The sequence below is a fragment of the Engystomops pustulosus genome, chromosome 2, assembly GCF_040894005.1.
Source record: "Engystomops pustulosus chromosome 2, aEngPut4.maternal, whole genome shotgun sequence".
Classification (NCBI taxonomy): Eukaryota; Metazoa; Chordata; class Amphibia; order Anura; family Leptodactylidae; genus Engystomops; species Engystomops pustulosus.
The window spans coordinates 204,709,873-204,729,368 of NC_092412.1; the positions used below are offsets into that span (position 1 = coordinate 204,709,873).

The window sequence follows — 19,496 nt, forward strand, 5'->3', positions numbered from 1 at the left end:
CCAGCCTCTTGTCCTGACTATTTTAAATTTATTTCAAAAATGAATTTTTGGAGATAAATGAATAATTTGAAACATTACAGAGTACTCTTTAAAGGGACACGTTATACCCAACTGTGGTTCAGGGGACAGGTTCCCTTTAATAACCGAGAAGTCAAATATAAATGACCGTGGCCTCTTCTCCGCCAGTGCATGTACACACACAGAACCTATTAGGAATCTGCTTATGGAAAGACTAATGAAGTAATAAGTGTTATTATATGGCAGCAGAATATTTCACAGGAAGCAATAAACTTTACATTACAATGAAAAAACCTGCAGGCAGTCTGCCCATAAGAGATGAAGCGTTCAACAACTGTGTGCTGTAAAGTGACTTCTAAAGAGTCAACCATAGACATTGCCTTAAACTGCAGTATAGTGGCCTAAAAGCTGCCAAATATGTTATTATTATTCATTTGTAACCCAGCTGTTCATAGGAAGAAGCTTACAGTGTTATCTTCTACTGCCACCTAGTGCACAAACATGTTTACTACAACTAGTATACAATGATCATTTTTCTGATGTGCAATAGTCTTTCCTAGGTACAGAGTTTGTGTAATATGTACAGATATTAGATAAAATGTTACTAAAAACAAAAGTTTCTAAAAAGTTCTAAAAAAAAATGGTGTCTAAAAAGTTATTTGCTCTTTGTCGCATGGTTTGAGCTGTAATATTTTTCTGTTTGATGACCCAGACTTATTGAAGCATTGTCACCCTCACTTTGTCTACAACAGGCAAATATTTTATACATCTATATTTGGCTTGGATAAAGGAGATTAACTATTTATCCTTCATCACCTTCAAGTCCTAGAAATCCGTTTTAACTTGATTTAATAACACACATTAAACGGTTAACATTTTTTGCAACTTTTAATACATTTTTGTTTCTGTATATAATCCTACCTTCTCCTGTAGAGATCTACTCTCTATAGTGAACTAAGTTTCTCTTTAATATATGTACTTATGACAGGTCTTCTTGCTGTATTGCTCATTTGAGAATATATGGTACTGTATCGGTTAAAGGGGATTGCCCATGAAAGAAAGTTTTCAAATTTCATCCCCAAGTGACTTTTACACAATTAAGATCATTTTTAACCCCTGTACTTTATGATTTCAAAGGACTACCACCAGGATTGTATGCAAATGACCCTGAGGGTCTCCAGGTTCCTATGTGTTAAGGGAGCCTGGAGCACCTCGGGCTCATTTGCATACAGTCCTTCATCCTGGTGGTAGTCCTTTAACTCCGTTCTATTGCTGTTTTAGCTCCTATCCTGATGGTTAGTGTAAAATTCCAGAGTGTGGGCAGGGATTCTCTAAGCAAACTTTTCATGATTCCTCTAGTGCTGCGAGATTCTATGTGCTGACAATTTGTTTAGATTATCAGGGTCCAGGGTTTATCTACACTTTTATTCAGCTTCTGAACATTGTGGACTGACTGGACTGGTTATTAATTATTTTGTTTTCCTGAGTATATTTTAGAGTCTTGTCTTTGTGGTAATACCCCTGTGATAGTGCTGTGCTCATGTTGACGCGATCAGAAAGTTACAATGTTTCTATATATATGAAAAATGCATTTATATTTCAGAATTGCAGCTGGACTTGGAGCAGTGGGGGAGTTTCCTCACTCTTCTTGGATATCTGCCATCAAACTGCTTCCCCTTGTACTGTAATATCTAACAAGTAGACTGCTACTGAATGTGGGGAGGGTCTGTGCTGTGGAGATCTGTGTTACCACACCTTTTGTGTATGTTGATAGTAGTAGCATTGTAGCTGGACTCCATTACGGATTCTGGCACACATGTGTAGCTGCCGTGTTCATGTGCAATTTTTTTTAATTGATCTCACGATCGGCAAATGGTTATAATGAGCCAGAAGTTACAGAAGAATAAGCGCTACCTTTCTGACCTTGTTATTCTCATGGACACAGCATTCGCTTCCCCATTGGATAACTCCAAACAGTAGGATCCACAGGTACTAAAGTTCTAGGGATAATTAGACAGAACTAACTTGTTATGTCTCCTATTTAGGACATGGACGCTGTGTGGTACACCGGAATACCTGGCACCTGAGGTCATTCAGAGCAAGGGTCACGGACGAGCAGTGGACTGGTGGGCACTAGGCATCCTAATCTTTGAAATGTTGTCTGGGTAAGAACAGATTTTTAATATTTTTGAAGTTCTTGACATAATAGACCTGAGCAGTGCAAATGATGAAGAATATAATTCCTCTATGCACATGACTGAGCCGATTGTCATCTGTGAAGAATGGACATTTTTTCTCGCAGTCAAGATACATTCCTATTTTTTACCGATTCTAATAATCTATAGTCTAGGAGTAATCAGTGATAAATGGTTCAGACTAGGTTTCTGTTTAGTCACATGGGGGCTTATTGCTAGCTTTTGCGATTATTTGCCATGATCCGCCACCTTCACGCCAGTGGGGCGTGAAGGGGGGGCGCGGGCGGGAGTGGGCTGGCACGGGGCGTTACTGTCCCTGCGCACTTGCTGCTGCCGGTGAATTTTCATACGCGAAAAGTAGCCGGCTGCGATCTTTTTCTACGCCAGGCCCTGTCTGGCGTGGGATAAGCGCTGCGCGGCAATCAGCCCCGATACATCAAGAGGCAGAAGCATGCACGAGCACCAGCGTATGATAAATATCCCCCAAGTTGTCTGTTAAAAAAAAACAAAAAAAAACTGTCTGCGTTTATCCAATTTTCACTATTGTGTGAATAAGGCCTTAATCTGGCATACATATAGGTACCAAATAATGAAATCTTTCGGATTATCACACATTGCTTTATTATATAACAATAATCTTTATTTAGCGCAATCATATTCCATAGCTCTTAACAAATCATAGGGGACATATACAAATAAAATAAGACATTACAGAGCACAAACAGTCACATGGAATAATAGGAGTGAGAGCCCTGCTCACAAGAGCTTACAATTTATGAGATTTATTAATTTTATTTTATTAGTTTATCTCAATTCAGTGACGCTGTTATTGGTTCAATGAAAAGTCTTGCAATAATTTCAGCAAGGCATCTATAGGAGAATTCCTTCACCATATATAAATGCTGGTGTATAGAGACTTAAAGGGTTATTCCCATGAAGGCAAAATTCCTAATTACATACAGAACAGAAAAATAACAGTATATTTTGTAATTTGATGTTTCACAGATATATTTATAACCTGTCTCCATCAGTTCTTCTTCTGTGCAATTTGGTTAACATGGGATAGGACCATAAACTCCTCATGACTAGGGTCACGCAGGTCTCCTGTCAGGTTAGGTTCTCTAACTCCTGTCTATGTGCTGGGATATCAGCTGTGTGCTCTGCACTGTCCTAGCACATAATGCTCCGGCACAGCTCTGCCTCCCATTCTACTACTACACTTACCTGCGGGGTCAGCCCTGCACTTCTGCCCGATGCTGCTCCACCACAGCCAGGGGTTGGTCTAGCGGCCACCTCCAATGCCGCGATCACTGGTGTACCCTGAGCCTAGGTGCCGAAGCCTGTCTCTCCCTCTGTGATTGGACGAACTGGGTCGTGTGTGGCAGCGGGAACCTGTGGCGAATCGCGATTGGTGCTAGCACTTGTGTGTTGGGCTCTGCTGTCACCCGATGGGCTTGTCATGTGTGGTGACATACACCTTTGGCCAATTGCGGTTTCGTCAGCGAGCTCCTACGAGAGATGCTTTCTGTTTACAGGCAGCATGAGGCCTTTGTTCGGGAGCTGTAGGTGAGAGGCCTGTGCACTGTGAGGGGTACGCTGGGGTGGTGGCTGTGAGATGCTTTATCTGGTGGTGGTGTGTGGGTGAAATGCTCTGCAGGGTGTATGGTGGTTGTCTGTGAGTGAAATGCTCTGCAGAGAGTATGTTGGAGTGGTGGCAGTGATTTGCGGGCGAGATGCTCTGCAGCGTGTATGTTTGAGTGGTGGTGGTAGAAAGACTTAAAATTGTATTTAGAAACGGTATAGATGATGTTTTTGCACTGCCTGCGCCACGGCTTTCCTTCTAGGAAATGTCAGCACAGGCAGCAGGAAGTTCATGTGCAGGAGCACTGCAGGAGCCAGGAAGCGTCTGCTCTGCATCATGTGACTGCTCAGCTAGGCCACGCCCACACAGCAGAATCTTACACTGAGCTGATGCAGAGATAGGAGCAAAAGCAGGTAGTGAAAAACTGAGTAAAATTGCAAAGCAAGTGGTTAAAAGTTATCATTATCATGTTAGGATCACTAGGGGATTTCAGAACTTTATTTCATGGGCAAACCCCTTTAACCCCTTCACGACCCGTGACGTAATAGCACGTCATGGGTCGGCCGTGGGTGCATGGAGAGGACTCACACGCTGAGCCCTCTCCATAGCCGGTAAGTCTTTGCTGCATATTGCAGCAAAGGCTTACCGGTAACACCTGCAATCGGTGCCAGCTTTGCTGGCGGCTTCAAAAAGATGGCGGCGCATGGGCACTGCCATCTTTTCGAGGATCGCCCCTCCCCGTGACATCATCGGGGAGCGGTGATCCATCGCCATGGTAGCGTCGGGTCTCACGAAGACCCGAGGCTACTTCGGGTTAACTCATGCATTACAATGTGCTGTCAGCACATTGTAATGTATGAGTAGTAAAATCCCCATATACTGCCATACTATAGTATGGCAGTATATGATAGGATCGTACAGACAACCTAGGGTTAAATAGTAAAATAAAAATAAAAAAAAAGTAATAATAAAAAACTCAAATCACCCCCCTTTCCCTAGAACTGATATAAATATAAATAAACAGTAAATATCATAAACACGTTAGGTATCGCCGTGTCCGAAAATGCCAGATCTATCAAAATATGATAACGGTTTTTCACTGCGTTTAATCCCATAACGGAAAATCACGCCCAAAGTCGAAAATGGCACTTTTTTGTCATTTTAAAAAAAAATGTAAATTTCTATAAAAAGTGATCACAAGGTTGTACAGTCCTAAAATTGATAACATTGTAAACGGCATCAAAATCCGCAAAAAACGACACCACCCATAGCTCCATACACCAAAGTATGAAAAAGTTATTAGCGCCAGAAGATGGCAAAATCCCAGAAAAAAATTTTGTACAGGAGGTTTTAATTTTTTTAAATGTATGATAACATTAAACAACCTATATAAATTTGGTATCCCCTTAATCGTACCGACCCAAAAAATAAAGTAGACCTGTCATTTGGGGTGCACAGTGAAATCCGTAAGATCCAAGCCCACAAGAAAACGGCACAAATGCGTTTTTTTTTACCAATTTCACTGCATTTGGAATTTTTTTTCCCGCTTCCCAATACACGGCATGGAATAATAAATACCATCTCCATGAAGTGTAATTTGTTACGCAGAAAACAAGTTGTCACACAGCTCTGGACATGGAAAAGTAAAAAAGTTATGGATTTTTGATCATGGGGAGTGAAAAATGAAAATGAAAAAACAGAAAAGGGCCAGGTCCTGAAAGGGTTAAAGAGGTTGTCTGGGTCTATACATTTTTCTATTGTTCTATCAGGTGATGTAATACCAACCGACAATTTGCTTACCTCGGTCCTTACTTCTGGTCCCACATGGTGCCTACCTATGCTTGGTGGCCGATAGCTTGCTCCCTGTACAGGCTGAGGCCTGTAATAGGCTGTAGCGGGGGCACTCTGTGAACATGACCTCCGTGCTGAGCCTTTGTATGCCAGCAGGGACCGGTGGTGACAGGAGGTGCCGCTCTGTACAGGAGCCACAGAGCGGATACGTTCTTTATGATTTTTGCACCACCTGGAACAGAGAGACGTATAATTTTATTCTGTATTCTTTTTTGGGTGAAATAAGGGTTAATAATTATGAGAAGGGGGACAGGTTGAGGTTCTAGGTGCATGCATCCCATATTGTTTTCATATCCCTGTAATGTAATGCAGCTGTACACATGTAAGGAGCGTGGCCATAATCAATGATTGGATTGAAGGGATATGAGGCTGTTCATAAGAAATGTCAAACACTGGAAAACTGCAATTTTACGAACAGATGTCCTGAAAAGTGGAAAGAGTGCACTGCTATATACTCCCCAGGCAGTGTCTGACGTCAGTACATCTGTATCTGTATTGAATTTAAAATGTAGCAATTACGTTTTTTTTTACTAAACTAATGCGTATATATTAAATATATACAGGCAGTCCCTGGGTTACATACAAGATAGGGTCTGTAGGTTTGTTCTTAAGTTGAGTTTGTATGTAAGTCGGAACTGTATATTTTATCATTGTAATCCCAGACAGAACTTTTTTGGTCTCTGTGACAATTGGATTTTAAAAATGTTGGGTTGTCGTAAGAATCAGGTTTAACAATAAATCTTCATTACAGACACCTGTAATAACTGTTACAGCTGATTATTGTAGCCCAGGACTAAAGTACAATGAATTACCAATATCCAGAGGTCCGTTTGTAACTATGGGTCGTATGTAAGTCGAGTGTTCTTAAGTAGGGGACCGCCTGTATAAACTAATGTGTATATATTAAATAGCATTTGCTGGAACTGTGTAGTGATCGTGTCAGGGAACTGCAGCTAACCTCCCATTGATATATTTAAAGGAAATCTACCAGCAGCGAAGGATTGTATCCCAAGCACACTTACATGCTGGTGTGTGCCCCCTCAGTCAGGGGAAAAAAGGCTTGAAAAATTATACAAAATGTGCCTGAGGATATGCAATGCTCAGGCTAATTTGGATAATTTTTCAAGCCTATTTTTGTTAAAACAAGGGCACATGAAGATAAAATAAGGGCACACACCAGTGTGTCAGTGTGCTTGATTTACAATCCTTCATCCTGGTGGTAGATGTCCTTTAATCCAGGAAAACTATATTGTTATATTATTTTCATTTTTATATATGATGTTGTTTTGTTATATTTATGTTTCTAGGTTCCCCCCATTTTTTGATGACAATCCCTTTGGAATATATCAGAAAATTCTGGCTGGTAAAATCGATTTTCCACGACATTTAGATTTATATGTAAAGTAAGTTTTATTACTTGGTGTATTTGTGTCATATAGTTTTATGACTTGGGGTATTTGTCATATGTATTAGGCAGGTTACTTCCATGATTCATTACAAGGTCCCAGGCCTAACTCTATGGGGGCTGTGTATAAATCAAAATACAAGGCTTCCTGAGGTGACGTACCCTGAGCGCCCCTGGGTAATTGGCATAACCTTTAACTCTGTATTTCCGCAATCATGACGTATAGAGTTATGATAAAATAAGTCCTGAGGAACAATGTTCAACGGTAAACTGATGGTGGATGCCCTTTATAAGGTATTTTGTTACATCAAATACTCACAATGTAGCCAATACCTAGTAGGGGGCAGGTGTGATTTTGCTCTGAAATTTGCAACTTTAAAGGGCATCTACCACCAAGAAGAAGGATTATATGTATATTAGCCTGAGAGGCTCCAGGCTCCATAGTTGGAGCCCCTCAGGCTCGTTTGCATACAGTCTTTCATCCTGGTGGTAGGTGCTCATTAAGAAGTTACAACTTTCACAACTGAAATTGAGTGAAAGTTTTCAGGACAGATTGGAGAAAACTTACCGTGGCGAAATTCGAAGGGAGAGCATCATGGGTGCAAAGAAAAGTTGCAAATAGAAAAAAAGGCCAGGCCAAAAAATGAAATGTGCTGCATTAGATGTCTATGGATAGTTTCCAGGCATTCCCTGTGCTGATAGGAAGTGTTACCTGTTATATAGAAAATTTGTGGAGAATTAGCAGGTATCATTCTATCATTAAGCTAAATGACCTGAGTGAAAATTGCAGGAAATTGTACTTTTTATTACATATTGAAAGTGACATGAAATTTTTTAAAAAAGTATCATAATTTTAAAATATTTCAAAAATTGTTAATATTCAATTGATAGATTCCCTTTTAATATTTAGTACTTATATATTTTACTGCTACAATACCTAGAAACATAATACAGTAAGTGAACCTGACACATTGGATGTACCTCTTATAGTTCCCTTGTATTTGGGCACGCTCCACACAAGCGTGCCACAGAGAAGAATATGGATTGCCATTCTTTTTTTATTCTTTCCTGTGTATGTATACAGTCATTAGTACATGACATGGAGCCAATAGAGTTCCTGAACCCGGAAAACAGGTTCAGCCCATTACCATAGATCAGGACCTTCAAGACTAGAATCAATTGCAGCATTTACATTACAGATCTGGTTTGAATTTAGTTTTTCCATCTAATGATTTAAATGATGTCTCCAGAGAATTTGTACAGAATCAATCAGAAACCTTGTAGCATTGCAGGCAGTGAATGAAGTCATGTGTTCCCGGGTCAGTACTGTACCTCCATGAGTATGTGGTTCAGCTGCTCATCATTGCGGGTCATGTACTTTTTACATTAGAGGCCTTCTGCCGTTATTAGTGCATGTCCTTGGTGATTGGCCTTCGTGTACAATAATCATATCATTATGGAGTCATTTTCATGAAGTGGCCAAAGCAATCCTAGATCTCCACTTATATGATTCCTGCACACTGAGAACACTTATCCCATACATCTGTGCACTGAGGCGCCGTGACCCGAGGGGATCCCAGGTTGGTCTTAAAGTGCTAGTGGAGGCATTTATTCCATTACCTACTAATATTTATACTGGTAATCCTATGGGACGGCAGAGATTCCCGGTTCAGACTGGTCCATAAATGAATCACCCAGTGGGCCCCTGAGATTGGAGCGCTTCCAACTCCCACACAAAGAGCACATGGCACACAAAACTCCCAGAACCTCATAGGTATATATTCTGTATATAGCATCTAAACCATGCTGAAGGAAAAGTGTCTGCTATGTTTTAGGAATTTGAAAATGAGTAGGAATGGGGATCAGATTATTTTTGCATGTAATTGCCCACGCAACCATGGATTTTACTGGTGGGGCTTTACTCAATTTTTTTTTTTTTTTTAGCCTAACATCCTATGTTAGTTGTCTCAGTTTGTGGCAGAAAAATTGGCAAAATGCTGCCATATTTTCAGCACACTTGGGTTGCAACTTGGCTCGAAACCACTTTTCTAGTGTCTTTCCCTCTTTTTTTTTTTTTTATTGACACCATAAACAAAAGGGCTTGTTTATTATTGGGCAGTATCTTCCTTCAGATTTTCAGAGTATCTTAGAACTTAAAGGGGTATTCCAGGAATCAGCATAATTCATATACAAGTGGGCACTCAAAATATAAGCTAATGTGTAATTAGTTGTTATTTAAAATTTTGCTCCCCTTAGCAGAAAAATGCTGGTGACATAGACTGTAATGTAGAATTAAAATGCTACCGGCCCTTTAATCAGTCCGTTAATTTCCTCCGCGCGGTCCATTGCAGAGCATACACAGGACAGAAGATGGCCGCTGGTCACATGTCCACATCACATGTCTTGCACCTGCCTGGGCAGGTCATGTGATCACCACTAAGTTTGGCTGTAGTCGGTTGGTTGCAGTGCATCCAGTATGGTCAGTGTTGTGGTGATGGCAGTTACACATCATTACTATGGTAACAGAGCAAGAAAACCTGTTAGATCATCACTGGGAGCAGAGCATAAGTGGTAGGAGGAGTTACTGAGAACTAAAGGATCATGGAACTTGTAGTTTCCAGTGCCGGCCATCTTAGTGATAACTCCACCTACTTTAGAGAGGCCATAAATTTTGTAAATCAGAAAATCAGACTATTTAAGCTCCATTTTGTGACTAATGACATTGAGTATTGTTGTATTCATTTATTTATATCATCATGGGTTTTTGTGTCAGACATTCATATTCCCGGAATACCCCTTTAACTAAAACTTAATATATATGGGGCATACCAGGTTAGACCGTTTTTTTTGCTGTGAATTTTATTTAGAGTCTCCCACTTTGCTGTGCACACGATTCCTACCAGTAGTCTCAGTTTAAAGGGATTGGCTACTTTACCTAATTTTTTTTGTAGTTTGTGTCGCATTGTATTGTGTATAAGTGTGGGGGGACAGGATATTGTGTAATTGACCAATATACATCTATTAAGTTCTGCGCCGCTTTCTGGATATGTACAGTAAAGCCTCCTGTGTTTTACCTCATCAACAGACATTCTTGTCCTTAAAATGGCTGCAGATGGAGGGTCATGTGATCAGAGTTGATTTAAAGATCGTTCAGGGGGGGAAATGGCACACAATAACACAAGAAAGTGGCCTAGAGGAGGTCTTTTTTTCCTCAGAACATATTAATGGTATATAATATATTGTTGTTAACTGGACAGTTTGTATGGGAATGAGAATGAGTGGTAGATTCTGGGGATGCCCTGGATTAACCTGTACCACAGATGTTAGCAGATTATAATACAGCACTGCTATAAATATATCACATTTATTGATATAATCGATTCACATACATTTTTATATAACCTTGACCGCAAAGTAACTTTTTTATTTTATTTTTTGTAGAGACTTGATAAAGAAGCTGCTCGTTGTAGACCGGACTAGACGTCTAGGTAACATGAAGGTCAGTACTAGATATGTGTTTTCTATGCAGGCAAGCTTTGACTAATTCATTACTTTTTTTGGAATGCAAACCTGGAAAAGCCGATTTTTAGGAATTCTAGAAAACCTGCTGGGGTAGAGATTGCAAAAAAAATGACAGTGCAAAAACTGTGCTCCAGTTCCTTCATTCTATGGTACTTTCAGTAATCAGCACTGTGCCCAGCCAGAAGCCCCAGGGGGTTCAAGGAACCACGTTGGCAACCTCAATCTAGCCACCTCGGAACCTGAGGACAACAAAGAAAATGACCTCCTGTGCTCAAAATAAGTGACTTCCCTTGGGCCATTCATGGGCTGTTCCAGCGGCCCCCAATTTTTACATAGACAAAAGGTTATTAACCAAAAGTACCACTGTTGGGCTAAAGTTGGAGCAGCCCCCACAGATTCTTCAAGAGTTCCTGGAAAAGCATTCAAGTGTTTGAATAATAAAATGTTATCAGGTTTCTCTGTGTTGAAAAATTTTCACATGTTAGATAAGTTACTTGACAATATACTGTTCATAGACTGCCCCCTGCCAGGACAACACCACAGGGGGAATTATGTATTACACAGAGCTCATTAAAATAAGTAGGATGTCTATGTAATGAAAGACATGTTCTCCATAGGACTCTCCTCTCTGTTACCACAACATTCCCTAATAGGCTTCAATAGTTTTCTAAGCCACACAAGCCCTGTTCATACGATGACATGCTTATCGGATATATATATATATATATATATATATATATATATATATATATATATATATATATATATCATTGGGGTATACATTACTTTTACAATATTTGTAGCATACTGTTTTGTGTGTTCTTTTTACTATTGAAGTTGGAATAAATTCTCTGGTTTAATATAAAAATATTCGAAAAATAAGTAAACATTTTAGGTTGTGTGCAATTGTGTCCACCGCTAAGTATATGAAACTGGACATTTATGAAAATGTACATTTGTCTGTCTACAGAATGGAGCAGAAGATGTCAAACGTCACCGGTGGTTTAGGTCTATAGACTGGGATGCTGTGCCGCAGCGAAAACTAAAGGTAGAATAATAAGGCAACCACATGTGGTGCTGTAGTGGCCTGTTAACAATACACATTGGGGCAGATTTACTTACCCAGTCCATTCGAGATCCAGCGGCGCGTTCTGTGTGGAGGATTCAGGTCTTCCGGCGATTCACTAAGGCAGTTCCTCCGACGTCCACCAGGTGTCGCTGCTGCGCTTAAAGGGGTATTCTCATCTGGGCACTTACATTCAGTTTTATTAATCTGCCATATATAAACATTTCTTCAATTGGATGTTATTAAAAAAAATGTTCCTGTGTGAAGATAATTGTTTATAAATGTAACCATGTTGTCCCTTAGAAACGAGATAGCTTCCTCGGATATGGCCACGTCTGATAGATTGAGTGCACAAAGAAACAAAAGGTTATTGTATATAGAATGTCCGGGAGTTACTACATGTCACACAGCCGTCCTGTGGTAATGATCGCTGAATCCTGGTGGTTTGGCAGGACTCTATAGCGCATGTCTGGCAACCGCTGCCAGAGTGTGACGTGGTCGTATCCGAGGAAAGTATCTCGTTTCTAAGGGACAGAATAACTACATTTATGAGAAATTATCTTCACACAGGAACATTTTTTTTAATAACATCCAATTGAAGAAATGTTTACATATGGCAAATGAATTTAATTAAATGTAAATGCCCAGATGGGAATACCCCTTTAAGTTCATCGGATTGCACTGAACTTCGCCAAGCCGGGCTGAGTGCAGGTAAGCGTGTGTCCAGCGACCACTTTTTTTTTTAAATGCGGCAGTTTCTCCGAATCCGTCGGGTTTTCGTTCAGCCACGCCCCCCGATTTCCCCTGCATGCACGCCGGCGCCGATGCGCCACAATCCGATCGCGTGCGCCAAAGACCCGGGGCAATTCAGGGAAAATCGCCGCAAAATGGAAACATTTGTGTAACCAGCCATAAAAACGCGATTCGGGCCCTTAGTAAATGACCCCCATTGTGTGAACTATCATCTTATATTACTACTATTACTTATATTTACATGTATTACTAAATTTAAAGGACATCTACCACCAGGATCAAGGATTGTAAACCAAGCACACTGACACATTGGTATGTGCCCACTCTGGCAGGATCAACTCTTCTTTTAGCTTCTTATTTCCTGGTTTTTACAACAAAAAGGATTTGAAAATTATGCAAATGTGCCTTAGTGTCTCCATAGGTTTATATGGAGACTGGAGCCACTTATGGCTCATTTGCATAGTTTTTAATTTTTAAAAGCAAGGGCAAAGGAAACGTAATCCCTTGGCGCATTTAGACGTGCATGTACACCGGGAAATACGGTCGGTTGCCACATGTACGTATACAATATTTTCACATGCAACCTCGCAAAAAACAAGCCCTAAAACAACTCCATATACAAAAACACTAAAAATGTTATGCCTCATGGACATGGTGATGCAAAAACTAATTTCTGAACAAATGAGTTCCGTATGGTGCAAAATCATAAGTCAGCCATAAAAAAAAGCTATTTAAATGCGACCTCTGCATAATGTGAATTGTGAATTTAAAATTTTTGGGCCAAAGTGAATGTATTGCCCAAGAAAATTACAAATTGTCAATAAAGAAAAGTGTATCCTGCCAGAGGGGGTACACACTAGTATGTCAGTAGTTTACAATCTTTGATCCTGGTTGTAGATTTTCTTTAAAACGGTCCAAAATCTTGGGTCATTTTAAAAGCTGCCTTTACAAAGGTTAGACCCAAAACAAAAATGTTGGATCCCTATTACAAATGGCTATACTGTACTTCAAGAAAAATGTAAATAATTTGTATAATTTATAATAAGGCTATTTTTTTTTTCCTCTCATCAGCCTCCGATAATGCCAAAAGTATCCCATGAAGGTGACACATCAAACTTTGAAGCTTATCCTGAAGATGATTGGAACAAAGCACCCGCGGTACCCCCAAAGGACCTGGAAATGTTTAAGAATTTCTAAAATGGTAAGATGTTTAATATAACCAAATATTGAGGGTGCGACCGCACGTCCAGTTTTTCTGATGCAGTTTTTGATGTCCAAACCAGGAGTGGAGTGAAAAGAGAGGAGCCGCAGCTTCTCTCAATGATACGTTCTCACCTATTATGATCCACTCTTGCTTTTGGTTTCAAAAACTCCATCTGAAAAGCTGAACGTGTGGCTGCACCCTCAAGGTAATAGAGTTTGTACTCTGAATCTCCATCTCTAACGCAAACAGAGAGGTGAATATCATTGATGATCGACCAAACCATAACAAAATAATCCATACTTGTCTAAATCCAAACGCTTTTAATATCTCTGACCACTATTGGTCACTTGTCCTAGGTGACACGCGATAAAATGGATTTGTGCAAATATGGCTATAAAGGAATTCTCCTCAAACCATACACATCTGATAGGTGTCCAACCTTTTCAACCTACATCTGTCTCTGGCACAGAGGGCACCTGACCCTCTCCTGGGCTGATGGCTGCTGTAGGAATGCATAAAGAGGGGGTCGGGATTATCATAAGAGTCCTACCCTTTCATACCGTACATCCTAGAAAAGTAAATGTGAATTACATAAAAACACATGACAGTGAGCTCAGCTTTCTCTTCATGCCAACCACCCTGGAAGAAGCATCCACCTATATCTGTCATTTTATGGTTATTCTGTGGATATTTCACATTTGATTGTTGGAATAAATTGTATCAAGACAATGATTTCTAAGGGCATTACATCACTAGCAGTAGAACAAATTTCTCAGACGGTGCTGTGTACCAGATTAAAGCCATACCCCTTACCGCTTGCATTGGACCTTTCACTAACTCCTGCTCTTGGCACAATCCTATTAAGAGATGTAACTGATTCCTTTAATTCTCTACACACACACTTTTCCCTAATTATCAAATGTAGCACTGAAACAACCCTGAAACTATGCTATAAGACTACTACTGCCAGATGGGTGGTCCTGGGCTGGAGCAGACGTCTTCCATCTGTGGAGATTGATTTCTCAGTAGATCTGGAGGCCACAGAAATAATTCCGTATGGCTCCGGAACCGGTGGAACAATGCCTATAAAGGGATTCTGGGGGATGGTTATCTCAGTGAAATGTCCTCTTTACTGTTTTTCTTATCCTGTATTTTCTAGAAAAAAGGATAGTAAACTCCTATGACATAGACTGAATGCAGTTTCTGTGTCTACGCCACTTGGTGTCCAAGCTCTGGATACAATTTTATTACTTATCCGGTGACACCTGGACAAGCTGATGTTTACAAGAGTGTTTTCCTTCACTGCAGTCATATATAATCTGAAAAGGGTTTTCTCATCTGGACAGTGACATTTAATTTACTTAATCTCCCATATACAAACATTACTTCAATTAGATTTTATTTAAAAAATGTACATTTGTGAAGATAATTTCCAATAAATGTAGCCATGTTGTCCCTTAGAAACTAGATTGCTGTCCTTGGATATGACCACCGCTGCTGCACAAAGAAATAAATAGTTTTGGCTTATGAAATTGTCTGGAGTTACTGCATGTCCTGCATCCTTCTTGTGTGAGCTCTCAATCCAGGTAGTCAGGCAGGGCTCAATAGCACATGCACTGCTGCAGAGGACAGAGGTGGTAGTGTACAAGGACATCCATCACGTTTCTAAGGGATAACATGGCTACATTTATGGGAAATTATCTTCACAAATGTACATTTTTTTAAATTTAAGAAATGTGTTTGAAAGATGAATTAAATGAAATGTGAATGCTTGGGTAATAATACGCCTTTAAGTGTGGAAAAATACAAACGCCAGTATAAAAGTGATTTAGTAATTTAAAACCAGAATACCTCTATAAACGATTATTAAGTATAACCCCATTTTTACTATGCGTGAAGTACTTGTGATACAATTTTTACATCACTTTATACTTAGGCTTTTGTCTAAATATTTGATCCATTTTGATCCGATTTTGCACTAGGATTTACCTTGTACAAAATGGCAGCCACCCCCTCCACTTTCTGGGGTGATTCTGCTACTAAAGCCACATAAAAATATTGTGCAAAATCTGTGTTTCACTCCTAATATATTTTATTCTATTTTATTTTATTTTTTTGTTCCACTTAGAAAAGCTGCAAACCACCAGTTGGGACATTCTGTTGAAATGGATATTCATGGGCAACCGTGAAGTCTGAAGCCTCCGTACAAACAGAAGATACCTCTGTTAGACGTGATCAAAAGAACCAAGAAGCCATTGACCTTCCTTTCAGCTCAGAGAAGATTTCCTATGGCCAGACCATTCCAGTACCCAGAATCCTTTAGTACTAGAATGTCTGATATCGGCTTGTCTACTGACCACAGCTCCAGTTCAGCTCCACGTCTGCTGGTGAACCATACACAGTGAAGCGTGTAGATATGGGGACAGCTTCATGACGTTACACAGCTGCAACACTTCTGCTATTACAGCTTTATTAGTAGACTCGGCATTAATTAGGTGCTGAAAGGGAATGTATATTGACCTAGGTCTAGACGGTTTTGTGTAATATGCAAATCAGCGGTTTTCTACTTGTAAAATATTTTCTTGCCTATCTGCCGGCACCTTGAGTCCTGTTGTAGACATGTAAGCAAGAGGAGGACAGACACACACTGCACCCGGAGTGCTACCATAGACACACATTGCAAAGCTTCAGGGCCTCTTTCTTGGCACATTGTGTACTTGGATGTTATAAATAGCTCTCATCTAGGAAAGTTCTGTGCCAACTGCACATCATGTAGGACAGGTACTTGTCTCCGCTTGGGGAAGGATCATGACATGACTTATTATGGAAATTGAACAATGCTTGTGAAATATACATACATTGTATTTTCCGGGTTATAAGACACGTTGACTATTACCTTTCCTGATTTATCTATTTTGGTAATATTTGTGTTTCCCAAATTGACCGTTTTCTATAATTCCTCCTAAAATGTATGAATATAATATTATATAAAATGATATTATAAAATATGATATAAAATATCATATTTGATATGATTTTTGTAAGGAAAAGTTCTACAATTTTCCAATATACTTTCTGTATCAATTCTTCATGGTTTTTTAGATCTCTGCTTGCTGTCCTGCTGTAGAAAGCTTCCATGTGATGTGATGTGATGTGATGGAGATGCAGGTGCACAAGCTGTTATCACACAAGTCCTATTGCTCTCTGTGATAATAACGGCTCATGCACCAGCGTGTCCATCACATCAGCATGGACAGATTAGAAGTACAGCAAGCAGAGATCTAGAAAACCACAAAGAATTGATACAGAAAGTATAGAAAGTATATTGGAAAATTGTATAACTTTTCCTTACACAAACCATAACAAATATTTGCTGAAAGTGGACAACCCCTTTAAGTCTGTCTTTCCCTGCTTCAAAACACCCCCTCTGCTGTGATTGACAGTCCTGCCTCGAGAAACATCATTACTCAGCTGGCGAATTATGTCAATCACAGCAGCGGGTTCGTTCTTAGGCAGAGAGAGCTGGATTTCAGTGCTGAGCTCTCTGCCTCTCTGACATTATACAACCAGTTTACATCTCGCTGCAAAGTAGATTTTCTGAATGATGCCACCACACTGGCCCTTGAAAGGCACATGAAAGGATTTATTCTGCCTGACATTAAGCTGATTTTTAGATGGTTAATTAGGTCAGTTTCTATAGACTGGTCCCTGAAAAGAACTGAACATTTGTCATACGATTCTAGGGAGGCCTTATATCACAGCTCATACAAGGTGCTGCAGCCACCCTTCCATTGGCCTATGTTACCTGCAAGTACTGGAGGTCCTAAGGCAGTGATGGCAAACCTTTTAGACACCGAGTGCCCAAACTACAACCAAAATCCACATATTTTTCTCCAAGTGCCAATGCAACAATTTAAGCAGTAACTTATTACTCCCTGCTCTGTCACAGGTTTAAATTGTGTAGGCACCTGAGGACACCAATACAGTAGAAAGAAGGAGAAGAGATTTGGATTATCATTGTAGCTTCCTTCTAGGGTCCTGGGCTGCCTAGGACTGCAAGAGGCCTTGAGTCCTGTCTGGCAAACCCTGCCCTGGGTGATGGCAAGGGTGCCCATATAGAGGGCTCTGAGTGCCACCTCTGGCACCCGTGCCATAGGTTCGCCACCACTGTCCTAAGGGGTCTAAAGTTTGGCTTACAAATCAACTGTATTAGCTGATTGTGGTGGGATCAGATAATGGTCTAATGTGTATGCGGGTCGTCGTGGATGGAGGGTCAGTTGGTTTTTAACTCAATGGACCCCATTTTACCCGGTTGCTGTCACATATCTCTGGCAGCAGCTTTTTACAGTCTGGACATATACATGCATAACAAACCAAGGGTGCATGTGTATGAGCGATAGTTTAGCTTTCGTCTTTCTATATACAACAGAGCGTTAACATAAACAAAAGCCCAAACATATATTACTGTACACTATATTTTTATTGATTTCACTGCTTTCCCCTCTTGTGCTACTGATGGCAGGGGGCGCTGAAGGCTTTCTGGCACAGTCCAGTGACTGCATGACCTAGAAATGATCCGACCTGTCACCAATGTGTCACCTATGTCTCCCTTCCCAGATGTGTCCTATGACCTGGAAAATATCCTGAGATATTGTAGATTTTATTCCTAATTCATGTAATAAGCACAGAGCCTGAGCTTTCCCTAGTTGTAGGTATGAGTATGCGGAGAGGGGGGGAGGCTGTTTTCTTTTGGAATCTCATATATTAAAGCACACAGTATCTGTATATAAAATAATATAAAGCGACCATAAGCACAAGCCCTGTGCTGAGATGTAAATGTTTCTACTTTGCAAAGTTTGAGTTTTATTTTTTAAATCTATGTTTTTAAGCCTTTGGTCAGGGACAGGCTATAATGCAGGTTCTTTTACTTGTTTTAGTACAGTTCACATTGTTTTATGACTGTAAATATATTGTTTATAAAAAAATAATAAAGTGTGCCTGATAAACTTTAAAGGGCTTGTCTGGGATATGCTCATACGGCCGGCTTGTCCAGGGCATTGTAGCTCAGTTTTTTCCACTTGAAGTCGAGCTGCAATACCGCTTACTGCCACAGTCAGCAGTGGCGCTATTTCAAGAGGTTTTTTTTAATAAACCTGCACAATCCCTTCTAAAGTGAAATATTAGAGCTAAGGTAATCAAGGCAAGGCACTTTACGGTTTACTGCATTACAGAAGTTTTTGGTTTTATTAGGGTACGCAGTGGGAAATCCTCGTGATACACCTCTGTGCTTGTGCGTTAACTTTCATTCAAGTTACAGACCATTAAAGTGAGATTACAATCCTGATACTTGCATTGTCAAGTTTAGTAGCTACTTTGTATCAACCGATTTAATAAAGTTGTTTAAACTTGTGACATTTCTGCTCTTCTGCCCCCGTATTCTACACCATTGTGTTACTTCCAGTATGTTCTCCATCACAATGCAGGTCACTTTCAACTTTGATATTTTTAGGTTTATTTTTTTCTGGTTATTTATTAAAATGTATAAACAATCCACACAAAGATTTTTCAACTTCCTTGTATTGATGATTATTTCCATCATTCCTTTCTAGACCTGTGAATAAAATAGATAGAATTATTGTTAGAAAATATAAATAAATGGAGGCATTTCGTTTTACAGTACATCTAATGGTAGTAAATAAACAGGAGGGGCCAGTATTGTACAACTTGTTAACAAAATAAAGGGGTTGCCCACTTTTAGGAAACTTTACCAGGGTAAGTATAAGTCCCGAATAGGTTCCACCCCTATTATACTTACCCTGATAAAGTTTCCCAGGAGCCCCAGGTCACTCATTCACATGCCCCTCCAACCAGTGATGTGGGTTATGATGGAGGGAGTGATA

General features: G+C 40.0%; 1 protein-coding gene across 2 annotated transcripts in view; it reads left to right on the plus strand.

Moving 5' to 3' along the window:
- The window catches only part of PRKX (protein kinase cAMP-dependent X-linked catalytic subunit), an 87,530-nt gene extending 68,525 nt beyond the window's left edge, over positions 1 to 19,005 (plus strand). For both annotated transcript variants that reach the window (XM_072137862.1, XM_072137863.1), the window contains exons 4-9: positions 2,064 to 2,183; positions 6,954 to 7,049; positions 10,493 to 10,550; positions 11,544 to 11,621; positions 13,464 to 13,593; positions 15,725 to 19,005. In XM_072137862.1, the coding sequence (XP_071993963.1) occupies positions 2,064 to 2,183; positions 6,954 to 7,049; positions 10,493 to 10,550; positions 11,544 to 11,621; positions 13,464 to 13,589 (478 nt within the window). In that variant the 3' untranslated portion in view covers positions 13,590 to 13,593; positions 15,725 to 19,005. The remainder of the gene's footprint in view (positions 1 to 2,063; positions 2,184 to 6,953; positions 7,050 to 10,492; positions 10,551 to 11,543; positions 11,622 to 13,463; positions 13,594 to 15,724) is intronic.
- Positions 19,006 to 19,496: the final 491 nt, after the last annotated feature.